General features: G+C 37.3%; 1 protein-coding gene across 1 annotated transcript in view; it reads left to right on the top strand.

Moving 5' to 3' along the window:
* Window positions 1-26,072, top strand: part of EPHA3 (EPH receptor A3) — a 212,935-nt gene that overhangs the window by 45,181 nt on the left and 141,682 nt on the right. Inside the window, exon 2 of the mRNA XM_086463339.1 lies at window positions 15,367-16,027. Coding sequence (XP_086319465.1) covers window positions 15,433-16,027 — 595 coding nt within the window. The 5' untranslated portion in view covers window positions 15,367-15,432. The remainder of the gene's footprint in view (window positions 1-15,366; window positions 16,028-26,072) is intronic.

Raw genomic sequence — 26,072 nt, 5'->3', positions numbered from 1 at the left:
CCTGTTTATTTATCTCATATTAAATTAGGCATGAGTTCCTCTTTCATCCCTAGCTTGACATATGAAAAGTAATTGTTTAATAATGTTTCAGAGCCTTGAGAAATTAAGAGCAACTTAGCCAGAGGTTGAGAAGATATCTGGACTATCTCCAAAATTCCCAGTATAAATGCTTTCTTCTTGTTGAACTGAAGTGAATTTATCTTTAGAAAATGTGAAATGTCAAAGCTATGAGTTTCTGCATTAAACATATTTTTCAATTAAAATAACGATGGAAATATGTGCATAGAACTAAATTTTTCTAATTGCATGATGAGAAAATAATTTTCGTAGAATTACAGTAAAAATATAATAATTATCATTACTCTTTTGACCCAGCAGTTGACAAAAGAATAATAACCTTTTTAGAGGTATTTTTAACTTAGCCTTTTAAGCATAATGACTCTTCTCCGATTTCAACACACGCTTAGGTTTCAAGATCCTATGTGATAGTTAGTACGAGTATTTCCTTTTAAATCTATTTTTATTTATGACCATTTTTGCAGTACTTCCCAAGCAAGGAATTGGAGGAAACAGTGTTACGCTTTTCAGCTACGTCTCATAACTATTTCTGGGCTATCCCCATAAAGCGAAAGTGTGAAGGCAGAGGCAGGCTTTCAGATGATGCTTCCTTTAGGAAAAGAGTGGGTGTGTTGTCTTGTACAGGAATAAAGAGGCAATCTTGGGAGGAAGAATGTTGAGTTTTATTGATGACTTACAGGAGGATCATAGTAGTAAGTACTTCACATACTTTGTCAGCTGTAGAGCTGCTGATGTTACAGCTGGTGTCACAGGTTCAGTCAGTTGATTCTGAGCTGATGTAGGGAGGTGGGGGCCATATTAGTCCTTAGATAAGACCTTTTGTGTACCAGATCGAAAGCCATTCTGTGTGGGGAAGGATGCTGGTTCTGAATACAAGCCTTCCTCAGTGCCTGAATAAACAGATTGAAAGATAAAGCTCTCAGTGTACAGCTAAGGTAAGGTAGACAGTGTAGGCGGTGGCTGTTGCTACAGCTGAAATGTGTGGCAGGGATGTAGGAGAGGTAAGTCTGGACTCTGGATGAAGAAAGAGAGCATCTAGGCGATGGAATGCCGTAGCTGTTTGCATCACCTGAGCTGAAGAAGTGGTGGTTGGTGATTAACATTAGTGTATGGCTGTTTAACATTTTTCTCTTGGTAGTCATGACAGTGGACTTTGTGGTTTAAGTAACTATACTTAATAATGCAGTTTTAAATGAAGGTGTGAAATGATGAATATAAAGAATGGCTCTTCAAGTTGTTATTAAGGTATGATGCTGAAGATGGGAGCATGGAGATGTGTGAGTGTGGAACTCTGCTTAGCTGAGGAATATCCAAAAAGAGCATTGCCATGTAAAAACAAAACATTCCAAATGCCTCTAAATGATGATAATTACACTGAGCAGCCTTTTATGGGTTTGTCTGTGGGCTCCATCTGTCATGGAAGTTGTTTGAGTTTTCAGATTAAATTGTTCTCTCGTATGAAGTTATGAAGCATTAACTATGCCTCACTCACACAAGTTAAACCTTCCCATTTCTAGATTAGTTCTCCATCTAGGTTGTACCAGGGAGTTGAAGAAGGTTTTGAGGGAATCAAGGTCTTACAGAAAGGAAGGTGTTACAGTACTTGCCTTCCACTGTCTGCTGTGTAGGATTACATCCAGTGGTGTGATCTTAAAGGTGGTTATCATGTCAGAGGCCACAGATCCTCAAGCTGTTCTCAGAGTCTGTGAAGCTGCTTGTAATGGGGCCCAACTCTCTGGATTTGCTGAACCTCTTGAGTTGGAGGGAAGACTGCTGTATTCAGCAGTAATCTGCTGCACAGGTATTTTGGCAACAACGTAGTGGCCTTGCCAACATCAAGTCTGCCAGAGAGCTGGAAATGGGGACACAAGTCTTAGAGCATGTCCGTGGGGCAACTCTGTTATGTTTGCATTCTCAGGTGCATTGTACTCTCCTTCCACTCAACGTGGAGTTAATCTGCTTGTGAGAGGTAAAGTTGTCCAGCACATGCATGGAAGAATTGATGGTGGGAAAAGTATTGCTTCTGGACTGGCTGGTGCTGTCTAATTGCTTTCTGGAGTGATCCCACACTTTCTCTGGGATAACGTCCCCCACTTGTGCTGTGTCCTGTCTCTGTACCTCGGCACACTGTCCTTGACATTTTCTGTTTATTCATGGTTTGTGGAAAACACTGGTTGAAGGCTACGTTGGTCTCAGAGCAACTGGCATAAAGATGCCTGGTGTTTTTTTCTGTTCAGTTTTGTGCTTAAAAAAACAATCAAATATTGTTTGGATTAAAGAAAAAAGGCAGCTCTCTAAAATTTGCTCAGAACTCTGCATCCGTCTTTGGTTTAATCATCTAAGAACAAATCAGACTTTTCTGTTGGGGAGTATGTATTTGTGTTACTTGTCCTTGTGCGGTACTACTGCCAATTAAATTTATTAGCTCTAAATATTAAACAGCTGGCAGGATTCCATTGTATATAAATAAGACATTTGAGACCTGGAAGAATGCCATTTCTAATATAGCCAGCTGGTGCTTTTTACAGTTACATTCAGCATAACACTACTGAATTTCACTGTACATTCAGTATTGTGTTAATGACAATAGGAGAACATTGGGTGGTTTGGGATTTCTGTAGGAAATGCCATTGTGTAAAAATACATTGTTTTGAAAGACTAACTGTACCACAGAAATGCTATATTATGCACCTGTTTTGTGCATTTTGATGTAAACACTTTTGTGTTTATGTGTTTTGCTAGGAAATACAAAGCAACAAACTGCAGAGGCTTTTCAAGTGTGAATTTTTAAGTATTCCTGTGCCACAAATGTTTTTCACTTTCTCTACTGTGACGGTTCCTATTTAAGTAATGTTTTCATGCTTAAAAATTCCTGCTTGCTGCTGCTTCTGAGACTGTTTGCTAATGGTTCTTTTTTTTTTTTTTTTAAATTAAGTCATGATTGACTGTTTGTTGGAGTCCAAGTAATAACTAAAATAGTAACAAATATATCTCCCCACTATTAATTTGTTCCTACTATATGTATTAGAAAACTGAGGCAAAATGTGGACAAAGGGGTATCTTCAGATCTTATCTAACTAGCAGATAGTTTCGAGAACTGTCTTTTTTTCTCCTCTTGAATGACTATGCCATGATCATTTATTTTCTAAAGGTTTGCCATCAGTACTAGTCTGGCTACATCCGGAGGTAGTGCTTTAGGTGAAGCAGAAGATAATGATGGAGAACCTGATGCTTTTTGTTTGTATTATTGTTAAATATTAATAGGAGCTTATTGTTATGAGCCATATAGCTGGAAGTGTTATGTCTAGCATGAAGTGTGAAATCATCTCTAATTGCAATTACTGAAGACACAACTTTTCACTAGATTGCCATGTCCACGGCCTTGGGTGAGTTCCATCTTGGATAAAATTCTGCTTCCTGAAGTACCCGTTGTACTAAACAGCTGCTTATTTCCATCTCTGAAACAGCTACACTTAAAAGCTGAATCTTACCTAGTTCGTACAATACTCATGGATGAAAGGCACTTTTATGTGAGTGGGTAGTTCAGTACAGATTTTAACCGTGGGGACTGTTGTGTTGAGAACTTCCCATAAAATCTACTTAACCTGTAAGATAAATAAGTTTGAAGGCTGTTTCTCAAGGAGACATGCAGCCTAGAGAAAAATAAAGCTGTAAATGTTTTGCTTGTCCATGCTCTGAATGGACATTTGAATGCTGGATTCGGTTGTCTGTCAGAAAGTCAGATGTTTTCCTCATTTTAGTGACCTTTTTACCTCACTGTGATTTAGAGGATTTTGCTTGCAGAAGGGTGAGAATCAGCTGTCCTTACAAGTTTGATGATGAGGTACTCGGCTGTCTAGCAACTGGAGATGGGGAAAAAGGATGGCTTTACTTATCTTTCTGCAGTTTGGTTTAATTATTAGTCTAGTATTCCTATGACATCTCTTGTTATTTTCTCAAATATTGTGTGTTTATGTGTGCTTAGTACCTATAACACAGTTGCACTTCACTTTTTTTTTAACCCTATTTATTGCAGTATTTATGTTGTTTTACTTTCCAGGTGAAAGTTCTTAAAAAACTTAAGAGGCATTAGTGCATCCAACACTTTTGTTGTTTTTGTTTTGAGAGAGGAAGATAGTCAAGATTTATATTAAATTATGTATGTATTTGTTATGCCGTGATGAGATTAGGTTGATTTACTTTGAAAGATATTCAGATCACTGTGGAAGTATTTATTGTGCTGTAGGTAGCAGAGGATGATGCAGCTATAGTAGATAGAGGGAGGAGGTTCTTGTCCTTTCCACCTTTTTCCATGTCTGGTCTTATTTTTCTTATGTGGCTATGATTCTATGATCACAGCATGGGACATGGTTTCTCCTCAGTCTCCTGTCAGGTCACGTGCTAGGAACCACATGTTCTTGTGCCCCGTTTTGTTTTTTTTTTTAAAGAAAAGGAAAATTATCTCCCTCCCCGCTGCCCTCCCCCCCCCCGCATTTCACTGATACAGCTTTACTTGTAGAGAAAGAAGAAAACGTGGAAAAAAATACCAAAACAAGCAAAAGGTTAGATAGGAATTTTCAATTAGATCTGGTTGTTTTGGATAATTTGGAGCTATGTGTTTTATGACAAATTGCTATATCTCAGTTGGCCGAATTTAATATCTGGATGCTCTTAATGAGTTTCTAATTTCACCTGAGCTCTCATCAGACAAGAAATTAAGATTTTCTCTTGGTCGTAATTCTGAAACTGTTTTGCTTAGTTATGAAGAAAACCCAACTTTTAGGTTGAGGCAATGAACAAAGTCTCTTGAATACAATGACATGCCATCAGATGTGTTCCATCTGCTCCCACAAATGTGAAGACTTCAGTGGATAACTGAACAGAGAGAGAGAAGAACGTAGTGGTAATACTTAGACTGAATGTTGTTGTATGTAATTTTATACCAATATATCCTCCTTTCAACCTTCCATTCTCTCTTAATATGCTTATTTTCTGTCACAGTAGAGCTTTTTCAGTTATGATTGGTTGATGTGAAATCATAGATTCGTAAAACAGCGTTAGGAGAAAGTATACCAAAGTCTGTCTCTTAGAAGGGTTTATCAATGGTAATGGTAGTTTAATTGTGTGTGTAACTTACCTGGAAAACTCTTGCAATGCAATGTCATCTTTGTTCATTTACAACTTAGAAAAAAATAAAAATAAAAACTGGGGGGAGACCCAGTACCAGCAGGTAATTTCATTGACTTTTGGAAGCCAAATGTAGAAGAAAATTTCCGTGGTACTTCCTAAGTTTCTTAAACTCCCAAATCGGATCATTTTCTGTCCTCTGATCTCAGATGATTGGTATTTATGGGCTTTGCATCAATGCCTTTGACGATGTTATGAGGAAAGTGTTTTCATATTGATGAGCTGGTCTGGAACGCATTCTTCTGTGATACGGTCATTACAGGGTTTTTGTTAATAGCAAGCTTTCAGAGCTCTTGCATCCCACTTGCATTACTGATCTGTTAAACTTTTGTATAGGATGTGGGAAGGTTCTGCTTTTGATTCAGATTTGAATTATTTTAGTTCTAGTCTCAAGTTGTCCTAAAATGTGTGCTAATTCTCTCTCCTCCTCAGAATTTTGGCTGTTGTTTATAGAAGTCTTTCCTTTAATACGTTTTTACTTTCAAGTAACTGAAAAAGTTATTTTTCTCTGTGTATTGGCTATGAAGTTGAATAGGATATATCAGAATCATGTTCAACATATGTGAAAGCTTGATTCTCTTCCTGTTCTGAATTTGGACATATTTAACGTTACAGTAAAAAAGTCAACAGACGATCTAAGTACTAAAACAAAGGAGGCATCGAAGTTATTCATCTTGTCTTAAATCCTGCAACCTGTTTCCCAAATGTGTGCTTCAGCACAATGGAAATGTTTGAAATATTGGACAGTGCACGATAGAGAAAGAAAGTGTTAGACTGAAATATATGTATGTATGTTTACTTATCATACTGAAAGATTTTTAGGACAAATTCTCTTATGCAAAGTTATTTTTATGTCTTTTTTTTTTTTTTTTTTTCCTAAAAAAAACCCAGAGTACAAATATTATTTAGGCAAGTGGTGAATATTCCCATGCGTGAGACTTCAGATCTTGGCCTGTTATGTTGCTGTGTTATAAAGTATGTCCCATGTTTAATACTTAACATGAATTATATTTTCAGTTAATTAAGATGACAAGCACAAAGTTGTCAGAAAATGACTTGTAGGTCTTTTGGGTTCTTTTATAAAGATACAAATGTCTGTGATGGTTCATCTTTTCTATTGTGCTGTATTTTTGCTCAATACTATTTGTTCATTTTTTGGTCCTTTCTGAACATCTTGCCTACTGCAAGGCAACTTTCTTAGAAGATGGAGTTTTATTTCAACATTTCAACTTGGGCTGTGCTCATGCTCTTATTGAAGTTAATGGCAGATGTCCCTTGAGAGCAAGACCAAGGATTCTTAGGCAAGTGTCAGATATACACTGAAAAGTAAATGAAAGTTTTATATCAGTGAGGATTAGTTTCCCACACTTAAGATAAACAGAGAGCGTTATGTAATGCTGAAGGATGGTTAACTATTACAGCAACAAATATATAAAACAATTTGTTGTAATATCAACTTGACAAGGATGTTGTTGGAACTGAATTGCTTTGGTGAACAATGTTTATTAGTAGCACTTCCATTTTCCAAAATAAGAAAACTAACTTAATGTTTATACATTTCTGGCACAAATATCATTCTGGAAAACTGGGAAGAAAATAAGTCAAATACTACTTTTTTTTAAATGTTGATTTCTTATTTCCAATAGAATGAACTTTTCACCAAGAGTGTCTGTTTTGTGCTTCTACTCAGGACTGCCAGTTGTAGCTTTTTTCCTTTTGTTAAAAAATTATTAATTTCATATAACATTACTCACTGAGGAAAATACTAATTCTAAATGGTATTGGTATAATACAGAGTTACGTCTCAAATGCTTGCTGCTCAGTGATCTCAGTATCTATAGGAATTGAATGTATATTATGCAGCTTTGGAATATTTCAGTATTTTCCAAGTGCTGCATGAAACCCTCATATGCCTAACTTTAAGCTCATAATAGAACATTTTGACTACTTTAATTTTCTGCTTGCAAATACAGTTTTTTTTTTTCTTATTAAAAGCCTTAATAGAAATGCATAGTGTCTACCCTAATTTTAGCAGTTTTCAATACTATGCTTGTCTTGTATGTGAAGCCATTGCCTTCTTTTTAGAATAATCTCTGGAGAAAATGGAAACTATGCAGGCATGTATGCACTTAGGTGTGTATATACACAAAGGAAAGGAAGATCCCACTTAATATTGTTTTTGAACTCGGAGGTGAATTTTAACAGTTTCACAGAGGAGCAGAAGTCTCCAAAGGCTGAAGTCCTTACAAGATTGATGAATTCAAGCAGTTAGGAGGAGGGGAAGAGGGAGAGAGACAAAGATGGCATTAGTGCTCCCAATGAGGAATAGGCATTTTTGTTCTCACCTTTTATTAAGACTCCCTGTTGGAGACCAGGCATGAGACACAGATTTGTAGGAAACTAGGCTTCGTGAATTCTGTTCCTTGTAGTGTGGCTTGTTTGTTTACCTCTTGTTATTGTAATTGCCTGGCAACCAAGGAAGGAAAAAAGAAGGGAAAGATTATTAGCCAGTTGGTATTCTGTCAGTGAAATGTTGAAAAGTTGCATGCACTGACTATCTGAAATGTGAGATTCCTATCGTAATGATCTTTCTGTTTGGGAAGGGAATTGCTTGAATAAATAGCAGAAGGCAGAAAGTGTGCATACACAGGAATGTATACTTTTCTGTCATGGCTCAGGCATAATAAAGGTGATTTTTTTTTTTTTTTCCCCTTGCTGAAAAATGTACTGAATACTAAGTGCCAGTAGATGAGAGCATGGTCAGTTTTCAGTATTAGTGTTTTTCAGGTAGAATTTGAATAGTGGTTCTGTAGAGGCTAGTGTGAACACTTCACAGATAGTGGAAAAGCAATTACACTGACAAGAATACACAATCATTTTTTAAAATTAGTTTTGAAATAAGCCATGATTTGACTACATGGGTGGGACATCCTAGCACATTCGTGAGGTTTCAAAGTCATTTCACTCAGTTACTATTTTCCTTCTTATTTCTCAGCACCGTATTCCTAGTCTGTGTTCTAGTGTGCAGAGTGGTTATGTCATTTAAGATATGTTCCATCTAGCCACTATTAGAATTATTAATTTATGTTAGAGGACAGCTGGGCATTGCCTGAAATGATGCTCATACCAAATACATCATCATACAAAATTTCTTAGAAGAAAATAAAATTGTAAATAACTATTGTTAGACTGTTGCCTGAGATTATCAGCGGAGTCTGGGTTCCATAGGGGCCTTGAAAAATCATCGAACTCCATTTTTAGTAGGAGTTTTATAGTTTAGGAGTTTTATAGCAATGTGACAGTGAAAGATAAAATGTAGTTTGTTGGAATCATGCAGTTGCGTAAATCACAAAACAGTCTTCAATTTCTTAATGTAAACTTAAGATTTTTGATATAAAGGATAAAAAGCCACGAAACCTGAAGTATACCACAAAGGATGACAGAATTGAGGAGATCACTCATCCTAGATTCCCACATTGAGAAGAAACTTTTTAGTGAGACTGCTCATGGCAACTTAGGAAGTGGCCTACATTCACTTCTGTACATTCTGTTTTGTGAAGAAAATGGAAAAAAACCCAAAGCAAAACAAAAAAAAAAAACCCAACCACCAACAAAATATCAAACCCCCAAAAAATCACCAAAGCCTGATGTCCAGTACACTCTGCTAGATCTGTTCTGGAAAAGAAAATCCTTTCTGTCCCAACTTTGTCAGTCAATATGACTGAAGCATATGAGTTAGGCGCTTTCACTGGGGATCTTGGAGATTTTTCTCTACCACTGAAAATGCTCTGAAATTAGTTTCCTGCCATTAGGAGTATCTGAAGAAGATTTAAAAAATGAAAAGCAAACAAAAGAACACTTTTTCCAAAAGCCAAATCATGTGCTGGGGAGGGAGTGGTGCTGTGGTACTTCTCCTGGACATGTTTCAAAAGTGTTGAAGATGCATGAGGGCATTAGAGTAATATGCTGTAAGTGCTGTATAACAATGTGATTTCAGAGATGGTGGTCACACCTCTGCTCCTTTACTCTTCACAGTAGGAATAAATCCAGCACCCAAAGCCTTGTATCACAGCCTCAGATTTCCAGATACCCCATCATGCTGTTATGAAATCCCTGATAAAATTTTATAAGTTTCTTTTGTAGAAAAATTCGGATTTATCATGCCTATTGGACTGCTTGGAAGATAGTCCTGTTGCTCAATTCTTCCAGTATTTGGAACCCAGCTATTAATTTCCAGTCTAACCATAACTAGGACTGATAAATGTCCATCAGTTCTATAGCTGCACAGTACTGAAAGAAAGAAATGCCAGCTGGGACACCTTTGAAGTGTAAGGCCCCATGGACCAGAGGTATCCAAGTAATTTCATGTAATTGAGGTGAGAATTAGGTTTGAGTCCCATCGTTGTCTGATTTATACAGTATAAGTACAGATCTTTCATACATTTGTTCTGGTGGCATCTCAACAGGTTTTACTTAAGGTCTTATCCTAGCTCCCACCAGCACCCTTCCTCCTCAATATTACATAGTGCCAGTGCCTTCCTTCCTGTCTCAGATGACCTTCTCTAGGTCTTTCCTAACTCCTGGGAAAGTGCCTATGCCCAGACTCTCTGCAGTATTTCTTTGCTGTCACTGCTGTTCAGTCTGTCTGTCTGCTTGTGACAGCTTCTTCTTCATCTTTCTGCTTATTCCTCTTATACCTTCTGGTTTATTTTTTCTATCTACCTGGATGTCGAAAACATAAACTGTTCTTACTTTCTCTTAGCAAAGCCTCAACAAGATGAAATTTTGTATGGGAAAATGCAGTATCCTCGCAAACAGTTCTATCTTGTTTTGAGTTCCAAGTGGGTTTCCGTGGTAACTAAGTTAGGATGGCCATACTTTCTTGCTGGATGCTTTCTTGCCCCTTGCATTACATTCTTGTTCCTGTAGGAATACTAGTGGCTTCATGGTTGCATGGTGTACTGTTTAGGAGAGCTGATTAACAGAATGGTAGAAATTAGCCCCCCACCCCATGCTAGTTTTCCATGGAACAGGAATAGTTCTGGGAAGCTGGAGGTGGGAGGAGGGGAAGCCGAGACAGCAGCAGACTGGACTCTGTGCATAAGGTGAAAAGAGGCGTGCCCCTTTCTGCCATCTGGTTGCTCTATGTAAAGTAAGTATCTACCTTACATCTGAGATTTTCTTTCAATGTGTCTCATATCTCTGTTGCATTATTGTCTTTGCATTTATTGTCTCATTTCCATTTTGGCTGAATTCCTCTTTATGACTTTTCAGTCTCCTAATATTTATTATATCTACCTGCCTTTTGACCTGTTCAAGCCCTAGCTATGCTGGTTCCTGCATACTCAGAATGCTGTTCTTTTTGTTCTACACCCTAAGATACAAAGACTCATTTTAATTATAACACAGTAATTCTGGACTCTTCTTTTAACTGATTTATCCCCCAGCCCCTGGCAGATCAGAATTTTCCTCATGTGTTTAAAATACCTTAGATACTTTTTGTTTCTAATTCTTTTTCTTGTCTCTCTGCATCTCGTTTGTTCCCTTCAGTAAGGGCACCTTTTCTGTAGCTTTTATTGTAAGAAAGATCTGTGTCTTCTATTATAAGGAAGATCTTAGGGGTTTTACACTCTGTTTTTCTGTAAGATTTGACAATAAACTTTATCCCATACTTATTCCTGTTTATATATCTCTTGCTTTACTTTTTAACTCCTACCATGTTGTTCTGTTATCGCAGCTAGCTGTTTGGGAATATAGGTCAGAATGATGCCTGTACAAAGTAAAATTGCACTGAATACTGTAATACTGAAGAGGCTGTGTGGCGATGCCACACAGGAGGCTTGCTTCCTATTGCCCATAGCCTCTTAATAGCCAGCGTGTTTTTGTGACAATACCTCTCTATGAAGCTAAAGTATATATTCTCAACTACTGAACATTGTTTGCTTGTTGATTTTTACCCTCCTTGAATTGATAATGGACTTTGACAGCATTTCTTCTCAGCACTAAGAGGCATATCTTGTTTGGGTACTATTTGACACTTTGTTCAAAAACAGCAGAGCTCAAGTGCATCACAAGGTGGAGGTGGTTCTACAAGAGCAATATCGGGAAAAGAACAAGAGATACTAAATCAGCAGGACTTGGCATTAAAGAGGATATGCATAGTCTCTCCCTGATCTGAAGTGAGCATGAGTTTAGCATTTTGCAGCAGTAAAACAATATGGAACTTTTTGATTGTATGTGTTCAGACCAGGTTTGGGCTGAGAAGTCCTTATAAAAGGTGTCTCAAAAGATCTATGTTGTCGGATGCCCTATGAATGTAACGTATAAGGATTTACAGTGAAAGACTGCTTGTCTTTATTTGAGCCCCTGAAATTAACACAGGAGTAATTGACAATAGTGATTAAGTAAGAAAACAGTCAATATTTTATTAACTAACATGTGTTTTGTTTTATGTTTTTCTCTCCTTAATTCTGTCCCTGGAATAAGAATCTCTCTCTCTCTCTCTCTCTGAAGACATGATACAGAAATAAAAATTATAACTACAACAAATACAAATGTTTGAGAAACCTCACTTAATAGAAAAAGCTCATGGGCCATTGAAGGGAAATTGTCTTGATATTCTTGATAATTGTTTAGAATTAAGATCACTTGAGGATGGCAATATGATAGCTTACTGGAAAAAGTTGCCATGTATGAGCAATGCAAATATACCACTTGGTTTTTAGTTTGATCATAATAATTATTGAAGTTGCAAATCTACTGGAATCTGCTCCATGTTCTGATTTGGACACTCCTCCCGTAATTTCAGTGACTTATTTCCCCTTAACTCTTTCTAAAGCAAGGGCTGCAGTCTCCTTAATTTTATAACAGTTAAAGTATTTTGGTCAAGTTAGGATCTGAGACTGGTGCTTCCATTCAGCAATGCGGCAGGGAACTAACATAGACTACAATTGTTTCTAAGCAATTTGGTCTTCATGGCAAATTAGTGAAGGGATAATCACATGTTGCAATTTCCATGTGAAGAACATTGTAGTGGTGTTACCTTTCTTGCGCAATTTATGCATCTACATTCAACCGTCTGTGTAAGCATGTTAGATAAGAAACTTCTGAAAAAAAATGCAGAGAGACTTGTTCAGAAAAATAACATCTGCTGTGGAGATGTTTTAAATTCTGCAAGTTCCTGGTTTTATTTCTGTCTCCCACTGGACATGTAAAATATGTTGAACTGATTAGAAATTATATGGAAGAGATAATAAGTAGATCACTTATGAATCGGTGTGAGCTGCTTTAAATGTCCATAAAATTATGTTTCATTATATAACCTTACCTAGTTTCATCCAGTTGTTGTAACTGAATTTGTATTTGTCTGGATAAGGCCTGTAGTTAAGCAGGTACATCTAGCTTCATGGGAGGCAATTAGGGCATCTGAATGGCTTTTTGGAACAGGATTAGATTATTGGCTCAGGGGCTGTACTTGTGCAAGGACCTATGTCAAGAGAGGGCCCTCCACTCAGTTTTGGGAACTTGGCAGAGGCTGGGGGCCAGGGTCCAGCTGCTTCTTATGCAGGCAAGAGCTCGTCCTTGTATGATGGGCTGCCACATGGTGCCCAGCTCTCAAGTGGCCATGAGCTCTAATGCAGTAACTCAGAAGGTCCCTGTACTGCTAGCTCTCCTTGGCAACATAGCATGTTATGGCTTGCTGCAGCATTTCAGCTGCTGTATACACATCCAAGATTGTGTTTTTAACTCTGTTGAACTAGTCAGGAAGAGATAAAACTTGTGTATAGTCAGATCTGTAAAGTGAACTAAAATAAACTTTGTTTCAATTAAAGGAGGAGTATTTATACTGCTTTTATCTTCTGGTTTAATAATATGATTTAAAAATCACATCTTCAATGGTGCGTGGACAATTTCACTGTGCAGACTAGCTCTTAGTCACATCAAAACTTCGTTAAGTCAGTGCATTGCGAGTGAGAACTCTCAGATGTTACTCTGTGGCCACTTTTTTTTTTCCTTTTCTTTCTTTGTGTGTGTGTGTATGTGTGTGATGCATGTATTGTAAAACCAGGCAGTTAAGACTTCTGCATTTGAGTTTCTTTGTTGGTCCAGTGGGAATAGTACTTTTTAATGTTTGCTCTGCAGTTCATTAAGGTCCTGCAGCAAAAGATGCTTATGTAAAATGAATAATTGTTAGAATGAGATCTTAAGTATAACATTGATGTAACTTGATTTTTGAGGGAAGATGTTTTTCTGGTAGCAGTTCGTCTTTGTCTCTCTCCCCCAACACCGGCAGTGATTTCTCACAACATATTTAATTCTGTCTACTTTACATCTCCAGGTTTTGTACCATGCAGCAGCAGCTCTGTTTGAAGCTCTGCTGCTCCCCAGCTTTACCATGTCCGAGTTGCATGGGGCACAACTTGTGGTTTTTGCAGAGGCTGCATATGTGGGTGACAGCAAAGCAAGGATTTTTGTGGCTGCTGTGCTAGTGTGCACTTCATTGTCACAGTAGGAGTTTACCTCTTTTGTTTATGTGATTAACTTTGACGCATAGAACAGAAGATGATAAGGCTCAGGAGGATCTTACCGGTGTGTGTGAATGCCTGATGGGAGGTTATAGAGAATACAGACCCAGTCTCTTCACTTTGGTGCCCATTGAAAGGCCAAGAGGCAATGGATACAATCGGAAATACAGGAAATTCCATTTAAACATAAGGACTGACCTTTTTTAACTCTGAATACAATCAAACATGGGCACAGACTGCCCAGAGAGGCTGTGAAGTCTCCATGCTTGGAGATATTCAGAAGCCAGACTGAACAGGTTCCTGAGCAACTTGCTCTGGCTGACTTTGCATGAGCAGGGAGTTGGGCTAGAAGATCTGGAAGGGTTTCTTTCAACTTCAGTGGAGTTGTGATTCCATAACAGCTATTCTTCATTGTGATGAGTTTTAATTCCAGAGCTTTAATGGTGAGGCTCTTAATTTTGTATTTTAAGACTTGAAATAGAGAACAGCTGCAGTTTTTGTGTGGATAAAAGCTGAAGAATGATGACCTTAAAAAAACAAAAAAAAAAAACAACAAAAAAAACCCAAACCCCAAAACCCAAAAACAAACCCAAAACAAAAATTGGTCCTAGTCATCCATTCAGGGAGAAAATGAAGAGAGATGCATCTTAAGTCGCTTAGTTGTGTATGGTAAATGACTAATAGTAAATATTTTCTTTAAGTACCCCTGTAGGATTTCTTTTTTCCTGTGATTGGTAAATATTCTTCCCTGGTTAAGTGTGACTTCAGAAATTGGGTGGGACTGGTACATGAGTAATTCACAAATAGGAAACGCATTCCTTCCTTGTCTAGGTCAAGTTTGTCAGCTGATGACTGATGTAAAAACAAATTATGACTATGTATTCTTCAAAGAACATTTTAGCATCATAGCCTATATAGTCCACAGAATTAAGTAACCAGGATACTTACGGTAAGTTGGCAGTAATTTTTACTAATGCTGGAAACTGGGCTGAGCTTGACTGTTTGTCCAGAGGACATATATCCCAAGCAAAATCAATTGTCATGGTTTGAATAAACTTTTAACTGTAATATTTTATTATGACTATATGGAATTTCAGTGGGAGCCGCTGGCTTTTGTTTGTAAGATTTTAAATCTTGTTTAATCTTTGAAGTACAACATGATTCTAACAGTGAAAATGTGATCTTGTCCTAGCAAACCTCTTCTGTTTGAGGTGAGTGTCGTTGTAGTAAAGACATATTTGGTTCACAATTGAAAGGACAGTACTGCATAAGAAATCACAGGTTTTTAATAATGCAAAACAGCTGTAGCATCTCTTTCATGCCACCTTGAAATAACTTGATAAAAACTGAGTTCTTGATGGTAAATTCTGTGTTCATCTAAGATGTTTATATGTTTTAATAGGAAAAAATTATATGCAAGTTTGACCAGACTTTAATGTCTATTTTGTAGTCATGTCCAAGCAAAGTGATTTTTGCTTTTTCACAACATTTTTCTCTAAATGATATTTTTATTGGTATAATAATCTATATTAAAAGATTTCCTTTTTCTTTTTTCTTTTTTTTTATTTTTTTACAGTGGGAAGAGATTAGTGGTGTTGATGAGCATTATACTCCAATCAGAACTTACCAAGTGTGCAATGTTATGGATCACAGTCAAAACAATTGGCTGCGAACAAACTGGATTCCACGCAATTCAGCTCAGAAGATATATGTGGAGCTCAAGTTTACCTTGAGGGACTGTAATAGTATCCCTCTAGTTCTGGGCACTTGCAAAGAGACCTTCAATCTGTATTATATGGAGTCTGATGATGACCATTTGGTAAAGTTCAGAGAGCATCAGTTTACAAAGATCGACACAATTGCAGCTGATGAGAGCTTCACCCAAATGGATCTTGGGGACCGAATTCTCAAGCTGAACACAGAAGTCCGCGAGGTGGGACCTGTCAGCAGGAAAGGCTTTTACTTGGCTTTTCAAGATGTAGGTGCATGTGTTGCCTTAGTCTCAGTGCGAGTGTACTTCAAAAAGTGCCCTTTTACTGTAAAGAACCTCGCCATGTTTCCAGATACGGTACCCATGGACTCCCAGTCACTGGTGGAGGTGCGGGGTTCTTGTGTCAATCACTCCAAGGAGGAAGAGCCACCCAAGATGTATTGCAGTACAGAAGGAGAATGGCTAGTGCCCATAGGGAAGTGCTTGTGTAATGCTGGCTATGAAGAAAGAGGCTTTGCGTGCCAAGGTAACAGTGCCCTCCATGTTCATAGTTCAATTACTAACAGGGGCTTCACTTTATGTCCTTACTCCGTGTATTGGGTCGTGTTAATTTTCTCTACATTCTTGAGAGAAATAAATTAGTTCATAAAATCGCCATGAAAATGGGGTTTATTTAACCTGTAAATAATGTAATTTGTTAAAAATATTTGATAAGGGTCAACAATTGAGTTTTAGTTAATTCAGTGTGTAGCAAATCTAGCCTCTCTTACCACTCTTGGACTTCCTTTCAGTAGATTATTGTTTTCCCCAAATGCATTGTTGGTGTCAAAATATTTGATTTTTTTGTGTGATTTTCTTTTTTTTAAAAAAAAAAAAACCCACAATAATTGTGGCTTGATGTATGATTTTTGTTACTGAGCTTTATTGATAAATTGGGCTTGGTCAGAAAAAACAGATAGCGTTGTTTTGGGTAGTGTAGTTCCTAAATACAGATACATTTGGAAAATTAATATTTGAACTTCAGAATTGCGTTTTCATGAATACTCATGTATTTAACTGAAAATAATTTTCTCCAGACTTTTGGTTTCTGCAAACTGTGGTTATGTGAATGCTCCCAAGAACAAGACTACCCCTGGGATTTTGAGTTTCTCCGGAAAGGGTCTTTTAAACATAGAGAAATGCATATTATATTTACCTAAGTTTAATGTCAACTAAAATGATGGTGGTCTACATTTTACTCTTTATAAAATACATTTTGAAGTTTTGTTCTAATTGAATCTTAAACCACTTTTCACAGGGTGCCTTAAAGGGTGCTGGCTGTGGCAAAGGGTCTTCCATTAAATAAATAAGTAAAAGTTAAACAGTAATATCTAGAAATACCAGGGATGGAAGGAGTAGTAGCTGAGATACTTACTGTGGGATGTGTGTATGTATGTTTGCGTGCATGTGGCTATGCACGTATCCATAAGAATAGACATTTAAAAGTATTCTGAACCTGGCTGAGAGAGTGCCTATTCATTTTTCAGCAGTCCTACAGCAATCTTTATGTTAAACAAGTAAGTCATGGGTGTCTACTAGGAGCCCACCAAACCAGAGCCCACCAAACCATAGCCAGCCACGTAGTTGCGAAAACTATTGCTGTAGTTAAGATGACTTTTTCCTCAGAAAATGCCAGGGAGGTGTGGGAGGAAAGGGGGAAGAGTGTGTTTTGTTTGGTTTTGCTTTTAAGTAGATGTTAAATTGGTTTTGCTCTCAAAATGAATAAATTGGAGAGCTGGGTCTTTTGAGTATGCTTTTCTGCAGTTAGATACTGATATTAAGAAAACCAAGTTAAACTCTTCTGTTAAGAGCTGAATCCAGGAGAGGGTATTTTATTATTCAGAAATGCTTTATCCTGGGCCTCCTATAGTTACACTTAAAAATGCTAAAATGTTAGTGATACTTTAACCACTGTATATAGACTTGCTTGCTATAGAGCCTGTGTCATTGCAAGTGGTTGAAAGCAGTTGGTTTAGAATTTGCTACACATGAGCACTAAAAGACAATCACTCCAGAAAGTGTCAGACTACAACTGAGCAAAAGTTGAGCTAAATAAAGTAAAATAAAATAAATAGTTTTATTAAAAACAGGTTCTCAAATGCCTGGGGTAGGCAAGGCAGCTCCTACTGAATTCTACAGAGATTAGAAGTGAATTCACATCCGTATGTGAATATATCATACATGATTTGGAAGGCATAAAATCAGACCATAGGACTACTATCTTTTTTTTTTTTTATTCCCTGACCTTTTTTTTTCACTTCCTCACCAGCTGTTGATCAAGGGGGTGATATATGATGAAACCATTAACAATAGCGACAGGTCCTTTTGGTTTATTCTGAATTTAACATACAATGTTCTACAAACTTTTATTGGAAGTCATATTTATGAAATATTTTCGGTGTGGTGTGATTGAAGTGGCACTCTAAAAGCAGTCAGTAATTTAAAACCTCCCATTTGTCGGCATCGGTAACTCAGCAGGAGTTGGAAAGCTCAGAAAGAGAGTTCAGCTTTGACCTCAGCCTCAAGGCTGCTCCTGCACCTTTCTTTTTTTTTTTTTTTTTTCTCTCCTTCTCTTGCCCCTTCTTTTAGGGTGTTGAGGTTTAAGGTGTGTTTTGTTTTTTGGTGGTTGTTGTTTTGTCAACAAAAGGGCAGTAGAGTCATGATTGTAGAGACTGGAGAAGATCCAAAATGATGTTAAAAGCATGGACTGTAATGAGGACATAAATTTAGGAAAAAAAAATATTTCAGTTGAAGTTTGAAAGAGAAATAAATAATAGAAATTATTGTCTTCCCAGTAGCTGAAAGCATTCAACAACTTAGTGTCTGTCACTACTTGGTCCTACATTCAGACTGTTTCTGCTTTTGTTTGTTTGTTTCCATAATGCTGTTTTCAGAAACAGTGTCCTTTTGCATTAGGAGGAGATTATCGCTGGTGATTAAAATGAAGGATCCTAACGGTACAGGATCAGTCTATTTAAATTTCATTCAGAACAGCTTTTTTTGGTACTTGGAAAAATATTAAGGCACAGTCATGCCCCCAAATAACACAAATTGTACCATTTTTCACAACTGCTTCCCTTTCTCTGCATAAAAAGGCTCAAGCCAATTGACCTAAGGCTTAAGCCAATTTTTGTTGGTGATGTACATGTATATGTAAAAACATACATGTTTTTATAACGCATTTGTCTCTGAACTCTGAAAAATCTAAGATCGGAATATTGGCTTTTCTCAGTGTATTAGTTCTTGTTGGAAAGGTCATTGTTTTGTTCTGGGTCTTACCAGCTTATACATGTACAGCAGTACAATACCTACTTGTCAGTTAAAGAATCAGGACCAATTTTGCTGGGGCCATCCTTGTCCTCAATATTGCATGTGTGTGGAGAAATAATTTATCTAAAGCAAATTGTATACCTCACCTTGAGGAATTCTGTTCTTCATGGTATACTTCAGGTTAAGATTTAACACCTCCTCTGGCAAAGACTTCTGCACCTGGTCAGTATTTTGGAGGGATTAGGTTTGCATAATGTAGGGTAAGATGTGTCAGGGAGCATGTTGGAAAAGCCACTCTTTTGTACCTTTTTTTTTTTTTCCCCCTTAACTAATATGTATATTAGTTAACTAAATGCGGTATATGTAATCCACTGTAGACTGTTATTACAGCTTTGTTAGCGCTTGCATTGTAGTCATCCTGTCTATTTAATCTTATTGTAATGTTTCATGGTTGAATGGGACATTTTCCTCACAATGTCTTTTCTAAATTATGTCCTCATGCCACTTTGGCCAAACTGCATCTTTATAACAACATCTCTCTTAGAATTAGTGTGTTTTAGTTTGTTTTAATTAGGGAAAAAACCCCAACTGTTTGGAACTGCACACTAAACCTAATTGCTTTCTGATAGTTTCCATCCTATTCTCCCCAGTCAACAGGGATAACTCATATTTTTCATTTGTTTCCTATTGAACAGTCTAGTAGATCAGATTAGAGGTGTGTCTGTCTTAGTATATTTTCTCTGACAGCGGCCAACAGTAAATTCCTAAGAAAAAGTATGAGAAACTCTATAAAGCGCTACTTTACTGCATATACCTTTCAGCTCTGCCAATTTACTGTTGAATTTCTAAGACTAAAGAAATATCTTGTGAGAAAGACTATGCATAATAGGAATCCATGTCCTGTTAGCTGTTAATTTGTCTAGTTTTTTGCTAATATTTTTAGTCTCTGTAAGCTTTTATGGCAATGAATGCCGTATCTTGTCTTGTGTGGAAAGGATCTTCTTGCTGTGTTTAAGCCTTCTTTTTAAAGTCAGTTGGGTAAGGTTTTCCATGTCTTTGTATAGTGGGAAAATAACTGCTCCCATTTCAACTTCCGTATTAACAGTTTTAAAGGTCTCTTTCATGTCTAATATCTCATCTTTAATACCTATTTTCTCAACTTTCCTTCTTTACTAGTGCCTTCTTATTTGGAGGACAGGCTAACTGCTCCATACCTCAACTCATCCTATTTGACTATCTCTGTACGTATTCAAAGTAAACAATTTGTTTTTTGTGAAAAGGACAACGAGGCTTGCATGTGCTACTTAAGGTGCAAGTACATCAGGGGATGATACAGTGGCACAATGTTTGAAACAGCCCAAAGATCAGTAAAAGAAAAGGAGCATTCACATCACCTGCCCAGGGAGTGATTTGTATGTGGAGAATCTAGGCTCAGTTTTGTTTTGAATGCTACAGAGAAGAAATAGATCTCATGATGAGAAGGTTGGTTAGTTGGGGTAATAGTATCAAAATAAATGGGAAAATGTAGGATAAATGTTAGAAAAAAAATGTCTTTAGTTCTGTAATGATCTGGAAGTCTCCTCAGAGAAATAATGGAAGCCTTATTTCAGGAGCTGTTTTTTAAAAATGCAGTAACCAGATGATAAAGGAAGTCCTGCACTGGCAGGCTTCGACTAATAAATCTTTTCCATCCTGAATGTGTCTGTTCTGTTGTTGGTTTATTTCATGCACTTCAGAAAGACTAGCTGGACATGGAGAAGGGTATTTTTCATGATGATATACTTAATTAGCAAACATCCAGTGGGCAATTGTTTATCCATGTTGGGAGTACGAGTGAGCTTGAATGTTCTTTTGAATGCTTCCAACAGGTGACCCTTTAGACCAAAAACAGGCTTTGTGGCTCCAGTTATCAAAGGGAAAGTTAAATCGGTGGGCCTGAACAGAATGACTCGAAAAGCACGGAATTACATTTTCTGCATGCTATCATTTCAAGGTATAGTTCTAAATTTTAGTTGCTGGAATTGAGTGAGTCTGAATTGTAAATTTCCTATGTAATACTATGTAATAAAATTCAAAGTTTTAACCACAAGAGACTGACACATTTTAAGTCAAAAAGCCAGAAGAAAAAAGATAAGGTAATGCAACAGTCCTTCCTTCTGTATGTAATTTTTAGCTATTAATCAGGTGGATTGAATGGGAGAAAAGGGAGTGAGGAGTAAAGGAGGGAGAGGTGAAGTTCACCCACTGTGCCTGGTTATTGCAAAAATGACTTCACAAAATTTCTCCTAGCACTAAATTATTCAGCGCTTCCAGTTGTACAGTGTGCATATCCTAAATCATATTTCTCTCTCTGAGTTTATGGAAACATGAAAGGAATGCCATCTGTGGCTGCTAAATCTGAACCGTTGCATGCATTGCTTAATTCTTTCAGTAGAATGAGTGCTGTACTTGAGATAAAAATGTGTAGAACATGTTAGTACTAAGGATGAAAAAATTTCTCTAGATTTCTTTTTTTTTTCCCCTGTGCTTTAAATAACTGTTTTGTCTCTGCATAAGTAAATATACTTTTTACTTGCGTATATCAGTAGATAAAAGATAACTTTACCTATAAAGAAGACAGTTACTGTGAGGAACTACTCAACTTTGTGCAAGTGAAAACAGATGGAAGGTGCACGTGCTTGCTGCAATTACAAAGATGATAACATTTTCCCTTGGAAATAGCTGAATGACTTGGATGTGTTGCTTACACTACAAATGTGCATGGTTTTAACTCTTGGGATCTGTATAGGAACTATTATGTTTAATAAAATGTAGGAACTGATCATATGAAGATCATATCGTATAATAATGGAACTACTAAGAGAGTTTCCTTTTATGCGAAATCTGAAAACACTAGGGATTCACGTTTTTTAAAGCAGAGGTTTGAGGTGGATTTTTTTTCCTTTAGTTTGAAGTATTGTTTTGATTTTAAAAAGGAAGAGATATGCTTTTTAAAAGGGATTCTTAATCTTTCAAGCTAGTAAACTAAAATGACAGCAGCTATAAATTATGAATCACTTTATTTGTAAAATATTCATTGTTTTTATCCACTTTATATTCTGTAAGTACATAAACAGAGCACACAATGAAGGATTTACCTTCCTGCTTAGAATTTATTTAACTCTTATGAAAGTTATGTCAGAGATATCGAGGTGATTTTTCTTAGGGAAAGAATTATGTTGCACTGAATACTTTGGAAAGATGACAGCCAACTTTTTATGTAATATTTTCTGAGTGTTACAAATTTGGAAAATATTCTCCAATTTGTACATCATAAGCAGTAGATTTAAAATGGAAGTTTTTAAGGCAGAATTTCTTTGGCATGATCTTATGTGAGCATGTTTGTCGTGTGTCCTAAAGAAGCAAAAATTAGAGAAATGTTCTGAAATTACTAGAAAAGATGGGGTTTTGATACAACACTATACAGATTGCCAAGTTAGAAGAGTATTGTTTCAGTACTCCGTGGTTACTTGAGAAGAATCTTTACTAAATTTGTTGGAGACTGTGATAGAAATATTTAAAGAAAAACATGATTATAAATACTTGTATTCATTTTTTTGTTGTTCAATGATTAGGTACCTAGTGTTAGTGTTCTTTATAAAGAGCTTACTAGTACATCTCTCCAAGTTGTTCAGTACTACAAGGTCAACATATGATATAATTAGGTAACTCAGAATTTAATTTTTGTATGTGTAGGTGGGAAATGGAAAGGTTCACTCAGAAAATGAAATACTTGCAAAAGTCTTAATAACTCACAAAATGCAACTTAATACAGTTGCAGTGTACTTTTATTCAATCCAGACCTCTTACCAATTTAGAGGTGGTGCTTCCTATGCCACACTGTGCGTATTTTGGCAATTTCTTACTTGTCTCCCTCATCTGCTTTTCAAGCAACAAAAAGACACCCCTTGTGTCAAACCCCAACAACTCCTCCCCAAAGTAGTGGAATATACTGGATATTGACCCAGACTCTCTACAGTTTAACTGTAGTATGTGGAAGACATTTGCTTCCTCTTTTTAGTATAGAAATTTTCACCTTCGTTCTCTGACACTTCGTTCTCAAGACCACTACTGTTGAATTTTTGTGCAGGATTTTACTGCAAATACCTTATGGATATCTATCACAGAGAATCCAAAGGGATCTTGCTGGCATTTCCTTAACCTTTTCATTTTGATGGTTTTGCTTCTTTGGATGTTTTCAAAAGATTAAAAACTAAATTAATGGTATCATCCTGAGTGTGTTTTGCTTGTACTGTCTTTTGTGACTTTCAATATCAGCTTAGCTCAGAGTTGCACAAAGATTGTATTGTCAGTGTGGATTCATTGAACACACTCTTTTTCCATCGGTTTCTCTGCCACTTGTGCCTGTGTATAGAGCTATCTGACAATCCCTTATTAGTTCCAGAGTGGAACTTATAAGGGCTAACAGGGGTTTGCATTACAACTGACAGCTGGTACTAGACTTTAATAGAGAGCAATTGTCGTGAGAGCTGTAAGTTTTGATAATGTTCAGCGAAAATAATCTTAAAGTAAGAACCATCTTGAAACATGAGTACAAGACAACAAGAATCTTCTCTATGTCTGCCTCTGTGTGAAGCACAAGATGTTGTCAAAACATGCTGTTGGCAGACATCTAAATAACCAGTAATTGATATCAGACTATTGAAACACTGAGGCTGCAGGAGAAGTATCAGAATTGACTGTGTATTTGGATTACAAACTGAATAACAAGGGTTGCATTTGTAACGTCACATTTTCTTTGCATTTGAAATTGCAGTTTTATTCTTGATAGCACAACAGAAACATAATAACTTGGACTTTGCACAGTCTTTTCAGGGAGAGAAGCTAAGTTCACTGCCTGGAATTTGTTTGTAGCTTCAGCTTTAGGTACCTGCTGCCTCGGATACCCTGACAATTGGTCTGTATCTGTTGTGCTAGGGCAGAAATAGACCTAAACAATGACAAATCCTTCATAGGTCAAGGAGACAAACTATTTCACTGTCATGAATCTGTGGGTTCAGTGACTGTCTACTGTAAGGTTAAAATTTGATGTGATAATTTAGAACAGCTGCTCTTTGACAGAAAGATTCACTTTCAGCAAGGGAAGGAAAAGCCATATGGTAAAAGTTGACACTGTGCCAAGCCTGAATAACTGCCGAAGTGATACAGGACAGTTCTGTTCAATAACATGGTTGAAGTAATGCGGTTTTGCTTGCCTTAGGTATTTCCAATCTGTATGCTTTTTTTCTGAGTTTTACTGTATCCCATGATACTTTTGGAGTTATTTTTAAATAGTATTTTTTCTATTAATAACAGTGATTAAGTGACAGAAAAGGGTTATGGGCTTTAAAAATACACAGTTTGTTCATAACCCGGTCCAGGCCACTCTTTGTCCTATAAAAACATATCAAAGTTTCATAGAATGATTGCTTTGAAAACTTCAACCAAAATGACATGCGTTGTTAGGAGGGATGTCTAGTACATATGCTTTTAGCAGAGTATTTAAGAATTCACTTATGTCTTTATACGCATACTTAAATTATGTCTTTATACGCATACTTAAATTCTAGTAAATTGAGCATGTGAATAGCATGAAACCTAATGAAAGTAGTAATTTACTGTGCTCAGCCTAAGCAGTAGTGGTCAGTTTACATGTAGGAGTAAGGTGGTCATCAGGAGGTCAAAACCCGAGGAAGAATTCATTTGTACTCCAATTGGAGGAACCATTTTCAAAACAATTAGTTCTAGGTTAAAAATACACAGACTCTCTTCTTTCTTCTGTTGGATTTGGCAGACATTTTTTAATGGAAGGAGAATAACAGAAGAAATTACTTGGAAGTACCCAGCTCTTATCTCTAAGAAATGCCAATAAACAAGTGACCAAAAACTTTCCACCACCAGTGTACTTACCTCTAAGAACGTGTCTCTTTTTTGTTCTCCAACACCCTCTATACAATGAGGCACGAAAATGTTGTTTAAGGAAGAGAAACATTCTTTTGTTCTTGTAGAAAAAAAGGAGAAAACTGCTAGGGTAATTACTATAAAGCAGTAAAATATTTTGAAGCACAAATACAGGCTGGACAATGAGGGGATCAAGAGCAGCCCTCCAGAGAAAGACTTGGGGGTGCTGGTGGATGAAAAACTGAATATGAGCCAGCAACGTGCGCTTGAACACCAGAAAGCCGACTGTATCCTGGGCTGCATCAAAATAAGTGTGACCAGCAGGTTGAGGGAGGTGATTCCTCACCTCTGCTATACTCTGGTGGGAGCCCACCTGTAGGACTGTGTCCAGCTCTGGGACCCCCAGCACAAGGCAGACATGGACCTGCTTGAGCGGGTCCAGAGGAGGGCCATGAAGATGATGGGGGGGCTGGAGCACCTTCCCTACGAGTACAGACTGAGAGAGTTAGGGTTGTTCAGCCTGGAGAAGAGAGGACTCGGGACAGCTTATAGCAGCCTTCCAGTACTTACAGAGGGCCTACAGGAGAGGTGGGGAGGGACTCTTTGTCAGGGAGTGTAGTGATAGGATGAGGGGTAATGTTTTTAGGCTGAACGAGGGTAGATTTAGGTTAGCTATTAGGAAGAAGTTCTTTACTGTGGGGGTGGTGAGACATTGGCACAGGTTGCCCAGAGAAGCTGTGGCTGCCCCCTCCCTGGCAGTGTTCAAGGCCAGGCTGGATGGGGCTTGGAGCAGCCTGGTCTGGTGGAAGGTGTCCCTGCCTATGGCAGGGGGAGTAGAACTAGACGATCTCTAAGGTCCCTTCCAACCCAAACCATTCTATGAAATGGTCATCTGCTACCCAGCTGAAGTAAGAAAAGACATAAAGTTTGGCAAACATATTAAAGTCACATATTAAACGTGTTCTTTGATGTTTTGCAACCTTATAGAGAGTTCACTCATACAGGATTTGCCCTAACCTGAACAGTCCCTTAATCTCTGTAGAGGTAATTCTAAAGTTTAGGTATGCACACATAGAAATGTTTTGTTTGTAAACCGATTCTGTAGCATTTTTTTAATGTCATTTTAATAGTAGGAGGCTGTAGGATACAATATATAAGAATCGCTTCTTTGGTTTTATATCGCGTGGCAGAATATAGTCATTATTATTATATAAAGAAATACAAGAGAATTATTCAATAGCATGTAGTTCACTTTAACAGGGGCATCTCCAGCTGCTTTAATGTGCTTCTTTATATTGCAAAACCATTTGAACTCTCTGAAG

The sequence above is a fragment of the Leptosomus discolor genome, chromosome 1 (assembly GCF_034619465.1).
Source record: "Leptosomus discolor isolate bLepDis1 chromosome 1, bLepDis1.hap2, whole genome shotgun sequence".
Lineage (NCBI taxonomy): Eukaryota > Metazoa > Chordata > Aves > Leptosomiformes > Leptosomidae > Leptosomus > Leptosomus discolor.
Note: the sequence above shows the minus strand (reverse complement) of the source record. Positions and strands in the feature narration are given on the sequence as shown.